General features: G+C 43.8%; 1 protein-coding gene across 1 annotated transcript; it reads left to right on the top strand.

Annotated features, from left to right (window-relative positions):
• Positions 1–501: 501 nt before the first annotated feature.
• On the top strand, positions 502–18,881 carry adamts10 (ADAM metallopeptidase with thrombospondin type 1 motif, 10). The gene is made up of 26 exons (XM_049720116.1): positions 502–658; positions 4,312–4,679; positions 6,445–6,587; positions 6,659–6,868; positions 7,833–7,992; positions 8,241–8,443; positions 8,900–8,983; positions 10,164–10,309; positions 11,117–11,160; positions 11,290–11,395; positions 11,575–11,721; positions 11,977–12,118; positions 12,410–12,517; positions 12,616–12,761; positions 12,835–12,898; positions 12,976–13,078; positions 13,898–14,031; positions 14,813–14,936; positions 15,405–15,485; positions 15,588–15,751; positions 15,824–15,950; positions 16,329–16,458; positions 16,555–16,759; positions 17,049–17,225; positions 17,697–17,862; positions 17,997–18,881. The coding sequence occupies exons 2-26, from the start codon at positions 4,577–4,579 to the stop codon at positions 18,104–18,106; spliced, it is 3,327 nt and encodes a 1,108-aa protein (XP_049576073.1). The 5' UTR covers positions 502–658; positions 4,312–4,576; the 3' UTR covers positions 18,107–18,881.
• Positions 18,882–19,254: the final 373 nt, after the last annotated feature.

Raw genomic sequence — 19,254 nt, 5'->3', positions numbered from 1 at the left:
ATAAAGTCTACACACCCCTAGTCAAATGCCAGATTATTGTGATTTGTGCCATTCTTGTGACTTGTGACCTTATGACCTATAACGGCCTGATTTTAAAAAAGTCATCTTTTGCAAATGATCTATGGTCAAATGGTCCAATCTGTGCAAATTTCAAAATAGCCCAAATGGAGGACAATGTTCAAATTCTCTCCTTATCAGAAATAGTATAGAGATAGCGGATAAAAATTGAAATTACAATATTGTGCCACTTAGTGGCAGTAGCTCACTGCATCTTAATGGTAAGTATAGGTTGGACTGGAAAAAGAATGGATCATGGCTTTTTAATGTATTTTGTTTTTTCTGGACAAAAATAAGGAGGAAAAGATGACAAGGGAACTTTTATAGAACATACTGAACATATTTCAGATTGAAAAGCTCAGGGTAAAGAGTACTATTTCCTGAAAGACTTTTATTTTCTAATGTCAACCGGAAAATGAGGTGTATCATTACAGCTAACTTGAAGGGTTTTAAGGTGCTGGGCTGACAGAGAAGGAATCAAGTCCCCTTAGCTCAGCTCAGCTCAGCTCAGCTCGGTCAGCCACCGGCGTCTCCTCAGCTTTGAGACCGTGCAGATAGCAGACGCAGCGGAAACTTGTGCAGAGGACACGGATTGAGAGAGGTAAGGTCAAGCCCAGGTGCTCTTCCTGCAAAAGCCGCTCCAATGGCACACATGATTAAGACTCTTATTAAGACTCTTTCGCCTAATTTCTTGTGTTGCCTTCGCAATATTATGTCTTTAGTTGTGATACATTCAAATGACATTTCGGTGTGCTAGCACAATGGCTATTATTTCTTCAATTCGCTGTCTGAAAAGTCAATTAGTTGCCTAATGACAGTCCGTGTGCATGTGAGAGAGCAGACGGAAAGACGGACGGACAGAGGTGACCAACAGCTGACAGGTCAGGTACACATGGAAAGGGGCAACCGGCTGAGGCAGCAACTTGCAGCTTCAATTATATTACATGAAGGAATCTTAACTATGTATATATGTAAATGTATGGATATGTGTATATAGAGTCAGCTCCAGCACACCTGCAACCCTAATGATAATCATTCATATAGAAAATAGATGTTTTTGTTAAATGTTGTTTCATCACAGACATGCTCGTGCTCTCCACCAGAGGACACTGATAAGCACTTTCCAGGCCGTGCATTGCCAACTCTCCTATATTCCAACACACTTAGTTCTTTGTGGATACTTTTTAGATGGCAGCATTAGAAAAGATTCATTTAGATGATTTTCATAACATTTGCTGGAGAACGTGAGCTTCTGCTGTGTGTGCAAATCCGTGGCCTGACCGGGTCCATGTCGAGTCAGCACTCTCTCTCGCTCCCTAAATATTGTTTCAGATTTACAAGGCAGATTTTCAGAGTGAGGGGTTCACGTTGGATGTTCTCAGGCTTGTTTATATTCCTACGTTTCATCTGCACTCTGTTTATTTGGGGAAACGGAGAGAGGAATGCCTGCCCCTCTTTTCCTCTGTCCTTTCTACGAGACAGAGTGGGAGTTTCGTCTGTGATCGGGTCACCCCCCCCCCCCCCCCCCCCTCTGCTTTGCATTACCGTCATCACCTGTTCAGGGGTTTCATCTCTTAGAATGTCTGTGTGTTTGTTTTTTTCAGGACAGCTAGGGAGGTCATAATTGCCGCTGAATCAGTCTGAAACCTTGCGACATTCTTACGGGCCATTTGATCCCACTGCCTCAAGGTCCTTTTAGAAGAAGGGAAGCTGCACCGCTGCTTTATTAATGCAATAATAAAGTCAACCTAAAGCATATTCACGGGCTACTCTTTGATCAAAGTGCAGACTCTTGAGAAAGAGCATGGTGAGTGGGTGCGAGACTTGAAGTGAGACTCGGACACTTAGCATCTGTTTGCGCCACACAAACTTTACTCCGAGTCGCTCATATGGTTTAGATTAGCCAGCTAGTTTTCGGATAGCTGCACACTATCTGGCAGCGGTTAAAAACAAGGAGAGCTTTTCTTTTTTTCATAAACTATAAACTCACTGTATCTCCCACTTTAGCGCTAGATGGGTTTCCTAGAAAAAAAAGATTCCGCAAATGGCTCCTGCGCCCGCCGGCCGGCCGGCCGGCCGGCCAGCATCATTACATTGCAAATTTGGCCCGGCCTTAAATTCCCACCCAATTATCCCGAGTGGTCCAACTTTTCTCCCTCCCGTTATAACAACGGCCTCTTTCTTCTCTCCTTCGTCTTTCCCCTTTTTTTTTTGCAAATTGTGATTGCGCCAAAAATCGTGTGGCCTGTCTGCAGCTCGTTCCAATTTCTCTCTTGTCTTGCTCCCGTCTATTCCGAGCTTCGTCAGATGTCCTCATCCGAGCCGAGCCGAGCCGAGGCCCGTGCGCTGATGAGCGTATTTATTTTGCCTCAGAGCAATCTGTAAGACATGGTCTCGTATGCGAAACAACTTTTTTATGACTTTATATCTCACCGAGGGAGGTTTAGAGAAACAGCGCATGAACGTTATGTCCACAAATTATTTTAAGAATCTAGACTTAAAAGGCGACTGCATTGGGGAGGTCTAGTTCCCCCCTCAAGGTCTAACAAAAAAAAAAAAAAAAAAAAAAAACGAGATGAGAGTTGAGGTAATGAAAAAGACTTGATATCAAGCTGCAAGTTTAATAAGCCCCTCCATAAATCGAGAGTGGGAGCAGCGGTAATGAAACGTAGTGGACTTGGGCTTGTGCAGGAAATGACTGGGAGAAAGCCCCAGGGAGGGGAAGGGAGAGACTTTCACTTGTTCCACCAAGTGGAGAAGGGGAGCTCAGTGTTTCACCCAAGCTGCTTAAAATGACCATCATGTACACCGCACGCTGCGGCCATTCCTTCGTGCTGCATTCGGCCAATTGAGTCCGAAGAATGCCGCGAGTAGCTCACACTCTTCCGTCTCCCCCCCTTTTTTTTTCTTTTTTTCACGAGGAAACTTGCTCCCCTGCTCTCGTCACCAAAAGGTTTCCCATCTGCTCCCGATTACCTTTGGCTGCAGTTGGTGAGCTGCCAGCCATCTGGGCCCGTGCGGTGTCTCCGTTTGCTCTTCTCTTCCCCAGACGGCTTTGAGGAAAGGAGGAAGAGAAGGAGGGGCAGCCAGGCCAGGCCGGGCCAGGCCAGGCTTTTCGAGGAGTGAGAAGTGGAGGAGTTTAGCTGACACTGCAATGTCGAGTAGGAAAACTGAGAGTCCAGTCAAAGAAAGGGGTCCCTATGAAAACGAGATTCCCTATCCAAGTTCTTATCTGACCTGCTTTCCTTTCTTCTTGTAACTGGCGGAAGATAAGAGCAATAACGGAATTCTTTATTTATTATGAATGACTTTTACGGTAGAAGGAAAATGAGAGCAGTGTCGCGTGTTTTCTTTTTCAGTCTTCTGGACCTCTGAGAAAATCTCCTTTTTTGTTTTAGAGTCACGGCCGCAAGGTCCGAGAAAATCCAAGGTAAACCCAATTGCATCCAAGTACAATGTTCTCATGGATTTTTGCATATTTGCGGCCTTCTTGCTATTTATCTACTTTAGTTTAAAATGCAGCGTGACTTGTTATTTTGACGTCGCTTTCTATGTAATTTTGTGGCGATTAAGTCGTTTTCGGGTAATAGTACGCAGATGACAAAGCTGACAATGGTTTACATTGAAAAGCTGCTTGATGTTTAAATGTGCAGCTCTGTGGCTACTCACAAAGTGCAATTGAAAGATTCCACTCTATAGATCTTTATAATGACCTCCATGACATTTCCACCACTGCTTTCCATCTTCAACTCTTCGCTATATATTTAAAGTCACTGTGGATTCCATAATTAATGTGGTAACATATCACTCACATGGTGGGTCTCACATGGAGACCATTTTAAAAAAAAAAAAGAAAAAAGTCAGCCAGTTATAAGCATTATTATCAGCCATGCTAGCATAGCGGTGATGGCAACCTGCTGCTCCTCTGAAATTGGCTCATTCTCTGCCATAATAGCCACTTAAGTCCCCGTTTGGGCTTTTGACAGCATCAATGCGTCCTTTGTCTTTGAACTCTTTCCAGTGGGCAGGCAGCTTAGCTTAAGGAGTGAGGCCCAAGGAGCCTCAAGTTTGAACTTGCTGTTGTCTTTGACCATCCGAGTGAAAGATCGCGTCTTTGGCTTTTGCCAAAGCCAGGACTGATTAGCTTTGAAACATGCAATACTTGCTGCTGAACAACTTTATTATTTCCCCACAAGGTCTACATTTGTTGTTTGGTTCCTTCCTTTCTCCAATTTTCCACATGCTCCTTTACAGGGCTGCGACGAGGAGTCTGCTCCTACATTTGCCTCCCAACTGGTTTTCCCGCGGGTCTGTTTACATCTCGAGGCCTCCTCCTGGATCCATCTGAGAGAAAAGCTCGAGAAAGACCGCCATGTCCGACTCCAGACTTCCTGAAGCCGCGGCCGAGCAGAATGTTGAGCTGTCCCGCTGCTAGGCGAGGGGGCACCAGAGAGGGCAGGAGACATGTTGGGACCGAAGCTCGGGGACCACTGCACTGAATTCTGTTACTGTGGTAACCATGGAAACGCTATGGAGGACTGCTGTGATCTGCACTGTCGCTGTCTTCATGGGTGCCGCAGAGGTCGCGGGAGGTCGCAGAGATGAGTTTGCACAGTCGCAAGGTGAGAGGAGACGTTTACGACTTAGCAGCTATCTGTAAACCCCAACGTTAACTCTGCCAGGGAGGTTCCTCCACCAGGTTCACCTACCTGCGTCCGTCCATTCGTATGAGAACAAAACCTCCATGCAAAAACATTCAATAGACAGCGTAGCTAAATTGAGCTTAATTTATTTTGTGGTTTGGCATGATCTTGCCAAAATACTTGACATTCTGACCACCCCTAAAGTTCAGATCCCATGGGTTTCATCAAATGGAGACCAAGGACTTTGAAGTTTGAAGCCCACCCCTTGTGTGCCTTTCCTGACTCCATCTCACCTCTCTCACAAATCTGACGATTGGCCCCCTAAGCCCATATTTCAGATCCTCGGTCCTCCCCCACATATACGTCTCTAGAATTACCAAACCCCCCCAAGGAAAGGGAGTGTAGACGTCTCGTTGTCCTGAACAAGAATGTAATGGTATACTTCCTAAACATGACCTCTGACCCCGTCACAGCCAATTGTCTTAAACCATGCTGCTTTTCTAGGAACCCCGCTTTTAAGCTATTTTAAAAAATATATATTTTAATACCTTTAAGAAACATGTGACTAGAACTTGTAAATCTGTGAGTGCAAACTCCATTGTGAGCATTGTTTTAAAAAATGGGCTGTTGGTCTGAGAGGCTGTTGACCTCGTGCCCCGTGTGGAGGGAGGACCATTTTCCATCCAGAGTATTTCCTTCCACTGCTGATAAGAGGAACTAGGGTGATGCCCTGCTCAGAAATGTTTTGGGAGCATTTATGAGATGACCTAAATTTAGCACTTTAATACACATTTTTATTCTCATGAGTCTTTATGGATAAAAAAGATGCAGTTAAAAAGCAAAAGAGAGGTTCACCTCCTAATCATAAAAATTCCCTGTTAATATATATAAAAAACATTTATAATTATGATCATGGCTGGATGGATGTTTTTTAGTGGTGGAAAGAAAAACAAACAAAACTTCTCCTTAATAATAGGCTAGCACAAAAACAACACCGCTTCATAGTGTTTAAAACAGATGTTACTGTCGTACTTTCTTTTTTAAATTTACTTTCGATATGAAGTCAAGGGGTGTGTCTCTGCATGCCTGTGGAATCATGTGCAATCAATCAATATATCAACATGAGCACTGTCTTCACTGTCTAACCATGCATGTAAATGTCTCGGGCTAATTGCTTGAACGTGGTTAAAACACCTCCATGTTGTTTTGTTAAAACAGACAAACAGCACGGCACATCTGTTGCGTATTTATTGCTATGTAACTCGAAGCCACTCTAAATGCAACACAAACACATTTATACCCATTTAATCATTTTATTTTTGTGCTTCCAGCAGGGGAGCTTATTCAATTCAATTTGATGAATGTACGTTAGCTGTCATGTGGCTGCGTTTCATGGTTGTCTTGTTTGTGACAACGTGTTTTGGACTTTGTGGCCTTTCAAAGCTCCTGTGAGGTCTCATTAACTTGTCATCCATGAGCAGTAATGATAGCGACTACTAATAAACGCCTCCCCATTTATCGCCCTAAGTGTTATGTTAATAGCACCTGTTTGATTGTATGTGCGAAGAGGAAATACTTTTTTTAATGAGCTATTTTTTAACTATGCGGTTGCTCTCCTCATGCGATGTAACCTTTTGTTATTTCGTATTTTTGGACCGTAAATCTCTTTCACCAGATGCTGGTCAGCAGTTGTCTTAAGTGTCCTGTACACTGTTTGATATCTTCATTTTGTCTCCTTGCTCAGCTGCCTTCCTGTCCAGTCTTGGCCAGTATGAGATTGCAATTCCAGTTCGTGTAGGACCCGACGGAGAGACGCTGCACGCAAAAGCCTCTCAGTACCACCGAAGAAGACGCAGTACAGAAGAAACCGCATCGATTGACACCTCGGTATGATTGAAAAGATCTTCTTACAGCAGCTCTAGCGTTACCTTCAACCTTAACCTTTTGTCTATTTTCAGCTCTACTACCAGCTATCTACATCACGCAACAACTTCCTGCTGAACCTGACGCTGCAGGGAGGACTGTTATCCCGCCAGTTTAGGGTGGAGTATTGGAAAAGAGGCAGATTAGCTTGGAGTCATCCGTACTCTTCACACTGCCATTATGTAGGACACCTCCAAGGACAGCCGCACTCCAGCAAAGTGGCCCTCAGCAACTGTAACGGCCTGGTAAGAAGTTTTGAAGTTGAGGTTGAAAGTGCCAAATTGTTTGTGCATAAGCTGATCAAAATAAATAGACTTTTGATTTTCAGTATAGACCATAATTAAAATAAAAATAAATCAAAATTAAATTAAAATAAAGTTAAAATAAAATAATTTGACTTTTGATTTTCATCATAGACAATAATGGAAAAAAATACCATCTACAGGCACATTTGATCGCTACTTTCATAAAGAGGAGAACCAGAAGATCAGAGAGGCAGTTGGATGAGCAGAACCTCCTCATACTCTGTTCCAACACAGGAGACAGGCGTCTCTTAAGCTTGTTCAAAGACAGTTTTGGGAAACGAAGGAGAACATCAAGTCAAGCTGTAGTAGTCAACAAGTTAGTTCGCAAAAATATGTACTATTATTTCCATCTGAGCTGTCTCAAAGTGTCATCAAGTCAGCTTTGGACACCACAACAGATGGCTGGCATGCCCTTGCTGAGAGAGCAGTGATGTGTGGACCTTTTGAAATTGGACTCTGATCATCTGATTTTTTTTCCCCTACACTCACATCCTAAATGTATCCTCTCACCACACACAGCAGGCCCTGCAATAACACAAGTGAGGATTAGATATGTTCACAAAGCGTTACTGAAGCGCACACTTAATTACCGCATGAACACATTCATCCAGCCAGAGCGAGTGAGCCATCCAGCCAGCCAGCCAGCCAGCCAGCCAGCCAGCGAGCGGGTGGTATGTCCACGGGAGCATCACTAACTTTATTATGGGATTAGATGCTCTTTGATAGCTGCCGCAGCGGATGGAACAAAGTTGCCGCCGGGTTCCGAGTTGAGTCGGGCGCATCGAAACAGAATCAAAAGCGTTGTCGCCCTGCCCTGTATGCGAGCTGGCTCTTCTCATGCGTGCGTTCACACGGGTTCCATTTGATGTCAATGTGTGATTGTGTTCTTTTTTTATCTCCGCAGCAGGGGGTGATTGTTGCCGGGGGAGACGAGTATCTGATTGAACCCCTGATTTCGCCAACTAACCGGAGCAAACCGGACCGGGCCGAGGGCCACCCCCATGTGGTTTATAAGCGTTCGTCGCTCCGCCATCAGTACAAGGGCCAGTCTTGCGGCGTCACCGGTAAGAAGGGCAAACGTTCTGGCCGGATGTCCACATTCAAACCACACGGCCGGCTGCTTTGCGGTGTCTGCCTTTCCACTTGTCTGTGTTTCAGGGCGTTGCTGAGTAAATCTATGATTCATTTTATGACAAATAAAAGTTAAAATAGCAGCAAATTTAGTCTTTATCCAACCGCCATTCTTGGAATGTTTTTTTATTTTAAAATCACTTGCGGCTTTGTTGAGAGAATATTCATACGCGTTCCTCAGATGAGAAGTCGATGAAAAGTTCTTCGTGGTGGCAAAGGACGCTCAAGACGCCTCCTCATCACGTGGGTCGAGGTCAGTTGCCGCTGAAGCGCTCGGTGAGCTGGGAGCGCTACGTGGAGACGCTGGTGGTGGCCGACAAGATGATGGTGGGCTACCATGGGCGCAAGGACATCGAGCAGTACATCTTGGCCCTCATGAATATTGTAAGTTTCACTACACACAAAATACACACTTAAGAAGAATAGAAGGTGTTTTCGTCCCATTGTTTTTGTAAGCTCAGTTGTGTACTGTATTTTGTCAGCTGCAGCGTTTTGTACCACGGCAGAGAATCACTCAGCACCATCTTTGGAATGTGCCTAATGATTGGTTGTTTAGTGGCTATTGTTGAAGCTTCTATACAAGATGTTCTTGCACTAAGGAGCAAACCTTGCCAAATTACACTTGATAGCTGTCATGACAAGAGTACAGCTTATGACTTCTTTGTTGCCACTTAAGCTTGGAATGCCTGACGACAGAGCAGAAATAGTTAGCAATCCATCACAAAGACAAATCTGTTTTAATTTGAAAGTTTCTTTTTTTAGACCGTGGCCATTTTATATGATGCAATTGAATAGGTCAGCTTTTTAAGACTGGTCTTTTCTTGTTTCCCTGGAGGTCAGGTTGCCAAACTGTTCCAGGATTCTAGCCTGGGGAACGCAGTCAACATAGTAGTGACGCGACTCATCCTGCTCATGGAGGACCAGGTAGAGAATCTTTCCCCGTCATGTCCAACTTGTGCCTTACTGGCCCATTTCCAGCGATGAATAAATGGATTAGCTTTCCGTTAGCGGTGTGTGGCCGCAGTCTAATGTTGACCCGCTTGTGGTTTTATGGAAGAGGATGTATTAAAGTGTCATTACTGTGCGGCTTTGAGGTTTCCTCGAGCTGTCCCAAAAGGGAAAGAGTAATGATTTATACTTTACCAAAAAATTATCTCCATAACTCACCACTTGGCTTGAAGAAATAAATGTTAGTCTCATTAGTGTCGTTATACTTGGATGGAGGTTGGAAGCATTTTTTGCTTCTATGACTAGTGTGTGCCCAGAAAAAGCGGGATTGTGGGATGAGACCATTCCATTTTGATGTCATCACTCGCATTCCTGGCCACCAGGATACGTCCTCCTTTCCTTCTGCTCTATGTAATTGCATTAAACCCGAACGGACCTTCTCACTTATCGTGCATCCATGCGTGTGATTGAATGCAGAAAGTGATTTAAAGCAATAAAATGGAAAGCTGAGGTCTAGCAGCAGCGCCAGATGTGATGACATCGGGATGCCGCTAGACTGCAAATGATGCATGTTTTGGACAACGCCATTTTCCGACATCTTTCCAAAACCTCACCGATTGACAACAAAACAACAAGTGGAGACAAGTTTGTCATGAAGCAATTTTCATTTTGGGCAAAGAGGGGCCTCACATATTTTAAGTATGGATGGGCGAGAACGACACCAGGAATACAATATTGGCTTTATTTCAAGGTATCAAATACTCATAGGGGGCAGCCGAAACCGGCTACCGATACTTGAAGGCAAGAAAACAATCTGACATTGAGTAAGTCTGCCTTTTTTTAAAATTATTATTATTTATTTATTTTTAATCAATTTTCTGAACTTGAACTTGATGAAGGTTTAGTTCCATAGTAGCTTCCGGAAATGGGGTGAGTGTCAGGCAGGCCCGGGCAGGCATAATACAATAAAATGAACATTTGAAGCCTGTGTTCAGTCTGTCACCATCAGAACAGGAACCATATAATCATCTTTCCATTATTGTTTCAGTCGGACTTTTATCAAGTATCTCTTTTCAGATGTCTGTTAAACAGGTTGTGTGAGCAAAGTACAGTACATATTGATTTTATTTATTTTTTTGTCCCTCTCCATCATCAGCCCACACTAGAGATTAATCATCACGCAAGCAAGTCTTTAGACAGCTTCTGCAAATGGCAGAAGTCGATCCAACACCGGAGCAGTTACGGCAACGCCATCCCCGACAACGGCATCGCTCACCACGACACGGCCGTACTCATCACCAGGTCGGGAATACGAACTTATGAAACATCTTGATGGCTGTACGCAAATGATGATGTGTTTGGTAAGAGAGGAACTTCCTGACAGAGTCCGTCTTGTCCTTTGCGGAGTGACAACAGCTGGGTCGGTCTGGTCCGCTCGCCTCAGCATATCTGGCATATACGCTTGGAAGGAATCAAAAACAGATGTATTCCTTTCATTTATTAGGCCTGTAAAAAGTTTTTATTTGCTGAAAAATAGGCATCGTGAAACGTCATAATAAATGCCTTTAAACGATACTGAGGATAAGTATAGTGATGTGAAAGGTGCATGCCATATACTATATATATTTGAAATTATTTGATCATCTTTAACATTATCAGATGTCAAAGTAAATGCCTTTTTTCTAGTCATTTTTTTATTTAAAATAAGTGTGATTTTTAAATAAGTGTGAAATTTAAATTGGTGTGAAATTGAAATCTAAGAATTGCTTTTTTCCCAAGGAAAATAGGTTATTATTATTTTAGAAAACCAGAAAAAGTAAAAATGAAAAGTAAAGCAAAGTAGCAGCAATGTGAATTTCTTGTTTATTTCTTCTGCAGTTTTGTTTTTTTGGGTCAATGCTACTGCTGGTGTAAAACAGAGGAGACAATGGCATGTTCAAGTGATAAAAAGCTGATGCTCTTGCATTCCTGAATGTGCGGCACAAAACAATACAACCACTGCAGGCGCAAATATTTTCCAATTCTTTTGAATACAATGCACAACATCTCATTTTGCAGGGCATTCTTGTTTACTCCATGTCAACCATGTTGTCTCTTTACTGTCCCCAGGTATGACATCTGCATCCAAAAAAACAAGCCCTGTGAAACTTTAGGTAACCACAAGATATGTCAAACCTATTTCCATGTCTCAAGTCTTGCATAACTTTTGTTGGATGAATCTCCAATTTTCTTACCTCTGACTCTCCAAGGAGTGTGTATTTAAATACTTGTCTGTTGTGCAGGACTTGCTCCCGTCGGAGGAATGTGCGAGCCGGAGAGGAGCTGCAGCATCAACGAGGACATCGGCCTCGGAACGGCTTTCACCATTGCCCATGAAATTGGACATACGTGAGTCAAACCGATGCAAGCAAAAAACAAAACAGAAATTATTACGTGAATGAACCACGTTTGTGTGATTGTGTCATGCATACAAAAGGGCTCAAGAGTGGTGATTTATAAAAGCCACTACTGTCCATCTAAAATAGGGAACTATCATTACCCATGATTGCTTTTTTCAAAAACTTAAGGTTTGGAATGAACCATGACGGTATTGGTAATTCGTGTGGGCCCCGTACCCAGGAGACGGCCAAGCTGATGGCCGACCACATTACCATGAAGACCAACCCGTTCATCTGGTCGGCCTGCAGCAGGGATTACATCACCAGCTTTCTGGAGTGAGTCAGCCTCTTAGATATTAGCAACGCCACAAAAATGTGCTGGATAAAATCACTGCGTGGTTATTAAGAATTTATGGTCAGAAAACGACGCACATTATCGTATATACTAAACAGAATGCAGTGAGAGTGTGCTTACATCAGCATTTTTTTTTTTTTATTCATTCCTTTGGCTTAGTCAAAGAATGTTGCAAGAAATATTTCATTTTACTGCAAGAGAAATTCACACACTTGTGTGTTTTTGGTGTATTGCAGCTCAGGTATGGGATCCTGTTTGAACAACGTGCCCCCAAAACAGGAATTTGTGTACCCCACCACCGCCCCGGGTCAGGCCTACGACGCCGACGAACAGTGCCGATTCCAGTATGGAGTCAGATCCCGACAATGTAAATATGCAGTGAGTATTTTTTGTCAGTGCTTTTTTTTTTTCCCTGTTTTGGTTGCATCCTCACATTTCAAGATTCATGCTGGTAATGCAAAATTTGCAAAATAAATGGCAAAATGCCTATTAATCCATTATAGACAAAATACAAACCTTTTACTGAAAATGGCTAATAAATACAATACTAATAATATGAATAATATAACAAATATATACCACATCTGCTATAAATAAATGTTTCTTTGTAGTAGCTTTACAATCCTTTGATTTTTCTCTGATTGATTGTTTTCTCACAAACACCCACAGGAGGTCTGCAGCGAACTGTGGTGCATGAGCAAGAGCAACCGATGCATCACCAGCAGCATTCCCGCCGCAGAGGGAACCATCTGTCAGACCAACACCATTGACAAAGGGGTAAAGAAGATATCAGAAGATTATATGGATTTCATTGTGAGACGTGCGCTCCTTGTGAAGATCAGCTTTTTGCACAATATGCATGTTGTGACTCGCAGTGGTGCTACAAGAGGATCTGTGTGGCATATGGGACACGTCCAGAGGGTGTGGATGGAGGCTGGAGCCTCTGGTCGCCATGGGAAGAATGCAGCAGGACCTGTGGAGGCGGAGTCTCATCCTCCATGCGTTATTGTGACAGCCCCAGGTACACATCAGACTTGTTATTTACTCGCAGTTGAGAATAATGTTGAAGTCTGATTGTCTGTGCTTGATTGAAGGCCGACCATTGGTGGAAAATATTGTTTGGGGGAAAGAAAGCGCTACAGGTCCTGTAATATTGACGTGAGTCCCGTGTCACCATCACTCATTTGGTCAACATGTAGGATCCAGAAGGTGAACTTTGTCGATGTGTCCGACAGGATTGCCCCGTAGGCTCACGAGATTTTCGGGAGGCGCAGTGTTCTAACTTTGACAGCGTTCCTTTCCGAGGGAAATTCTACAATTGGAAGCCGTACAGAGGAGGTGAGTGAGTGTCTTTGCTTCACTGGCATGGAGATGAATCTGCCTACACATTCAAATGAAACATCTCATTTGCCAGCCACCCTTGCTATTCCGCACTGGATGTGACAGTTAAATGGTTTCAACCACAAAAGTGTCTTTAATCTGTGCCTCCACTCGTGTAATGACTCAGAGAGATAAGTGGCGAGCCAATTGCAACTTCAGACAGCTGATTCTACAATGCAAATCTCTTGCAGCTGTTTCAATAGGACCGGCGTGTTCAGGTCGGGTCACACCGCACTGTCATTGTCAAGCCTGGCTCGGTCCTGGGGATCGCATTTCTCCTCTCGCTCCTTTCCTCCCTCGCTGAACCTCTCTTTTTTGCCGTTCGCTTCTCGATTATGCAATCGCTCAGAAACAGCCGTCGCCTCTCAGGACAGCTCATTAAATAAAGCGAAATTTCAGAACAATTATCCTTCACACTTAACCCGTATACACCATGGGGACAGGCTGCGAGTTGTAATGCAGCTGCACACAGCTGCAAGCGCTCCTTGCCCTGCCAATGCTAGGCACTCTGGGAATTGCAGTTTTCCACCGTCTGACCGCTTTATCATTTTTCAAAGCCGCCAGCACATACTGTACCTCCTTCAACACTGCCAGCACAAACACGGCCAGCGTAGTCAGCGTGTCAACAGCCTCTCGGAGTGAAACAAATAAATAAATTAAATGGCGTGCACAAAATTGGTCATCGAAAAAATAACAATAAAATAGCAAACCCACACAGCCGAGATTCGAACCTCGTAAACTCCCCAATATTTCCAATGTACTTGTGTGTTGGTGTAGGTGGGGTGAAAACATGCTCTCTGAACTGCCTGGCGGAAGGATACAATTTCTACACGGAGCGTGCACCGGCAGTGGTGGACGGCACACTGTGCAGAGACGACTCTCTGGATGTGTGCGTCAATGGCGAGTGTAAGGTGAGCTACACTTGGTAGATTGACAGCATGCACTTTGCATCTTATAGCGTGTTAGAAGATCAACAAGAAGATTTGGTTCATGTGCATCTTCTTGTTCTCTCTAACTTCCTCCTCCTCCTCCTCCTCCTTCTCTGTTTTCCCCTGTACTCTGTGACCCTGCAGTTCAGCTATGAGTCACTTCATACTGCACGCCGGCTTTTCATTCACTTTCATTGTTTTCCTCAGCCTCTTTCTCCTCCTCAATTGTTCTCTGTTTTCCCCTCTCTCGCACAGAACCAAAAACCAGAACCAGAAAGAGACTTTTATTACTTTTGGGGAGTCTGACAAGGCAGGAATAGAAGACCATAATAATAATAATTTGCATGTTTGTGTAAGAAAATACTTATTTAAATCAACCATTCTCCCTTCATAAATTCATCCCAAGGAATAAATTGATAACGTAACCTGTACGGGATCATTCCGAGTGTTTCATTGTGGAACCGGTGGTCTAATCAATTGAAATGAATGAGAAACTAATAAGGAAAAGAGCAGAGGTTTGAGAAAGACCACCTGTTTTGCTCATCATGAAGAATATCAGTGTTGACACCCTTGACGTTAGCATAATGTATGCCCGGGATCACAAAACACATCTGGACGTGTCATCCGATCTCTTTGTGTTGTGGAAAAAGGGTCTGGAAGACATTAGCGCTAATCCCTCGGTCTGGTCTCTGAAAGCGACTGCGCCCCTTCACCCATGACCCCGAGCGACCCCCAGGGCTCATTCTGGCCTCTCTCCTCGCAGCACGTCGGCTGCGATCGCATTCTCAACTCCGAAGTTCGTGAGGACCGCTGTCGGATCTGCGGGGGTGACGCCAGCAGCTGCGAGTCTGTGGAGGGACTCTTTAATGACTCTCTGGCTGAAGGAGGTGATTGTCATCTCCTTGCACATCCAGCATGTGTTTTAAGTAGAAATGCAGCAAACCGAAATGGATCACATCCATGATAAAGCGAAGGAGACGCCTGTAAAAGAAAAAAATCCCAAAATGAAAGGGACAGGAAAACAGATTGAGGGAATTGAGTGAAGAGGCAGGTTATTGGCATTTCGTATCCAAAGGGCGGCTGAGGCAGGCTGCCCGGGAATCTGAAGCTTCTGCTCGCTCCATCCACATCCCACACAGTTAAACACTACTCATGCATCGCATCTCCTGTGCTGCTTTTTTTGTTTTCTTTCTTTTAAAACCACCTTGGACAGGATGTGTTTGTGGGTGCGGTATTGTTTGCAACTTTGTCTCCTGAAATCTCTTTCTCAGCTTATTAGCGCTCGTAATACCGACCGCTATCGCAGGCCAACGTTCGGATCTTTTTGTAATTTGTCCTGTGTGTTTATCTCTCAGGTTATGAAGAGGTCATCCGAATCCCAAAAGGCTCAGTGTTCATCCACATACAAGAGCTCAACATTTCTCTTAATAACATTGGTAAGAAAACCAGGGATTACATTTGTTCAAAGCTATTGCGACACTGGCCATGACGTCGCCAAGTTGAAAATATTTTAAAAACTGCTCTCGTGTGTGTTGCAGTGTTAAAGAGTAAAAGCAATCAGTTCTTCCTCAACGAGAAGTTGGCCTCTGACACGCCGCACAGGTTTGATGTGGCCGGAACAATTTTCCACTACAGGCGACCCACCGATGGCCCAGAAACACTTGAGGCTTTGGGACCAACAAATATGACCCTTGTTGTCATGGTAATAAGAACATATTTATTTTGTGTCCTGTATGCATTTCAGAAGACAATAGTATTTTAAATGTGTGTGCAGGTTATGGTCCAGGAGGACAACCCTGGAATCCACTATCGTTTTAATCCACCTGTTAATCGGGAACCGCTGATTGGTTTTGCCTGGTACCACACATCCTGGTCGCACTGCTCTGCTCTCTGTGCTGGAGGTAGACAAGAGCTAAAGCTGTTGAAAATCATTCCAATAATGAAACATTTTGAATAACGAAACAGCTGTTTTATGTATATGAACATTTAAAAAAAAAGAAAAGTCCAAGAAGTGAGCCCTGTGGGACACCAAATGATTTACCAAATAAAACAAAACGTATGACTTGGCAAAACGAATATGATGTTGTAGCTACAATTGTTTGGCAAAAACGCATCCATTGCAGGGAAAAACAACAGAAGAAAAACAGTTTACATAGAATACTTGCCAAAACAACTTGTCTTGTGGGACAAGCGTGAGCGCAGGCCTATAAACTAATTTTGGCCCTTCAATAATATGTCCAACTCCCTCCCATTTTTAAACGGAATGCCTCTGCCTTCAGGTGAGCAGATCCAGAAGGCGGTGTGTCGGAAGCTGTCGGATCACGCCATTGTTTACAACCATTTCTGTGATAAGAAGCACAAACCCAAAGAGAGGCGCAGATTCTGCAATACTGAGCCATGTTCCCCAACGTGAGTTTTGGAGAGAAGAAAAAAAAAATTCTCCTCTCCCCTCTGTGTTGCCATTGTTGTACAGTCGATTGAAATAAGCATCACTTTCATGGCCAGCTGGTGGACGGGAGTGTGGTCAGACTGCAGCCACAGCTGTAACGGCGGTCTGAGGACACGTGAGGTTTTATGCAAAAGGAGAATCTCTGCATCAGAGGAGAAGGTCCTGGATGACTCCGCCTGCCCCCCTTCACGCCCCTCATTCACTGAACCCTGCAACAACCACAGCTGCCCTCCCGAATGGATGGCCCTCAATTGGTCTGAGGTAGGGAGACCATCCCAAACAACGCTCTCGTCGAAGCGAGCGTCATGGTTGCACAATTTTTTGACGTGGACGAGCTTTTCTCTGACGTCTTTTGCTAAGGCGCATGCTAGAGAAATAACTCAATCCAGCTGATTTACTGAAAGTGAGCAGGCTCCAGTTAGTATTTTTTCTGTACAGCTGCAAGCATCTTTTGAGTGGACAAAGCTTTGTGTTGCTTGTGACCGCAGTGAACCCCGCGCTGTTCCGCCCCCTTTCGCTCTCCGTTTATCGTCATGTGCTCCGCCTGCAGTGTACACCCAGCTGCGGTCCTGGCTACAGACACAGAGTGGTTTTGTGCAAGAGTGGAGAGAGCGGAGACGCGCTGCCAGACGCCAAATGCCCCAAGTACGGCAGACCCACCTCTAGAGTGCGCTGTAACCTGAAGCGATGCCCTCCGCCTCAGTGGGTGATGGGCCCTTGGGGAGAGGTAAGCCAGGACACCCATGAGCTCTTTTAAATATGAATTAAATACATATTGGAAATAAATGTCCGTTTTTATAATGCATATATATTCAAGTTCTACTATTCAATTACAAACACATTTTCACTCAAAATTTAATATCATTCCAAATCCCCCTCAAAAAACATTCATGTACCAAAGGGCAGAATAAGACCCGTGAACAACTAAGACATGTTCTCCACCTAGTGGTGATTGGTGCTATTACAACATAAAACTACAGTCGCTATTTGTGGTTCTGCACTTACGGATTTGCATACATGTCGACTATTTTTTCATGCCCATGTTATTGGGTGATTGTGAGCTTTTTTTTTTGTGTATATGTGAGAGGTAAATGTTATTTTTGGCCTACTGGTGATCTCATAAACATCTGCAACTTATTTCTACTCCATATTTCACTGTGAGCGCTCACTGGCATCCGTGTATGTTTTTGTCTCGCAGTGTTCTGCCAAGTGTGGACTGGGTCAGGAGATGCGATCCGTGCAATGTCTGACCCACACGGGCATGCCATCCAACGAGTGTCTGGAACATCTGAAGCCAGCCTCCATGCAGCAGTGCAAGAGCAAATGTGACCTCATTGTGCCCATCAGTACAGACAATCCTGAAGGTTAGTGGTCAGTGGAGCCAAGCCAGTCCAGTCAGCTAACAAATGAGCTACCCAATACTTAGCAAAATTCTGGTTTGCAAATATGATAAATAAGATGTCATCGTTCTAATACTATTTCACGGTTTCCCTTGCAGAGTGCAAAGATGTGAACACTGTGGCCTACTGCCCCCTAGTGCTCAGGTTCAAGTTCTGCAGCCGGCCTTATTTTAGACAGATGTGCTGCAAGACATGCCAAGGACACTGATCTGAACCGGTGAACCTCACAATACACACTCACACACACACACAGAGAGTCAGGCAGCAACCTAAAGGAGGGCAATGTTGGGATGCTGCCCGACACCACCCAGTGGTGCAGAGGGACCTCTTAGCACCCTTGGGAGAAAGAGCAGATGACATATCTCACAGGCTGCTGAAACCCGTCGTCTGTTGTAATATTTTTGGTGCTATTTCCGCGGCCTCTCTTTGGCTAAAGGACGGGTTTTGGTGTTCAGGCCCACTTTGGGTTCGCTTTGGCTTCAATGTAAAGAGGTCATATTTTTGTTTAAAAACCTATTTTGTATTGAAAAGGAATATCGTATACTATATTATGGAAGTTTTTGTCCAAGTTACCTGATAGTTGTTACTTGACCACGGTTTTTTTTTCTTCTCAAGTCATCAAGTCAATTGAGCAGAGTTGGATTTGCACAAAGTGCCATCAGTCACGGGACTTGTACGGTATACAGTATAATTGTTTTTGTTTTGACATTTGAAATGTTGACCGCATTATTCATCTTGAGCTCGGCATCTTTTTGTATTGGTTTGTTCTATCAGCTCTCGCAAATAGCTTCATGCTGCACAGGACAGAAAGCCGCATGTGTAGCATCAGCAGCTAACATTTTATTTTATGGAATGCAAAATTGTGTTGCAAAACTGCAGGGTCTGGCAGCTTTGAATGAAATCTCCAAAAGAAAGTCGAGAAGCCCCAATCTCGTGCTCTCGCTATTTTTGTCACGTTAAATAAACCCCTTGCTTGACAGTTAGCTTAAAATACAAACGGAAATTCAGTGTCTGAGTAAAGGAAGCATTGTGACTCATTGTCTAATTATACACTGTCGCCTTTGTGGGTTGGCCGCATGATTAATGATCATCATTCAAACCGGTGAGAAGAGTTCTTCCATATATGATGGAAATGTACTTAAATTGCAAATGACACAGACGGACAAAAATAGGACAGCAAAGTTTCAAAATTCTTTGATTGAACATGCAAGTCAACCTTTCTAGATGAGTTTATTCTTATTTATCTTATTCTCACAATGCCCTTTTAGAATATCAGGTTTTAATAATAATAATAATAATAATAATAATAATAATAGTGGTGGCGATGATGATGGTGGTGTCATTTTTGTGAATAAT

The sequence above is a fragment of the Syngnathus scovelli genome, chromosome 10 (genome assembly GCF_024217435.2).
Source record: "Syngnathus scovelli strain Florida chromosome 10, RoL_Ssco_1.2, whole genome shotgun sequence".
In the NCBI taxonomy this organism is placed as follows: domain Eukaryota; kingdom Metazoa; phylum Chordata; class Actinopteri; order Syngnathiformes; family Syngnathidae; genus Syngnathus; species Syngnathus scovelli.
Note: the sequence above shows the minus strand (reverse complement) of the source record. Positions and strands in the feature narration are given on the sequence as shown.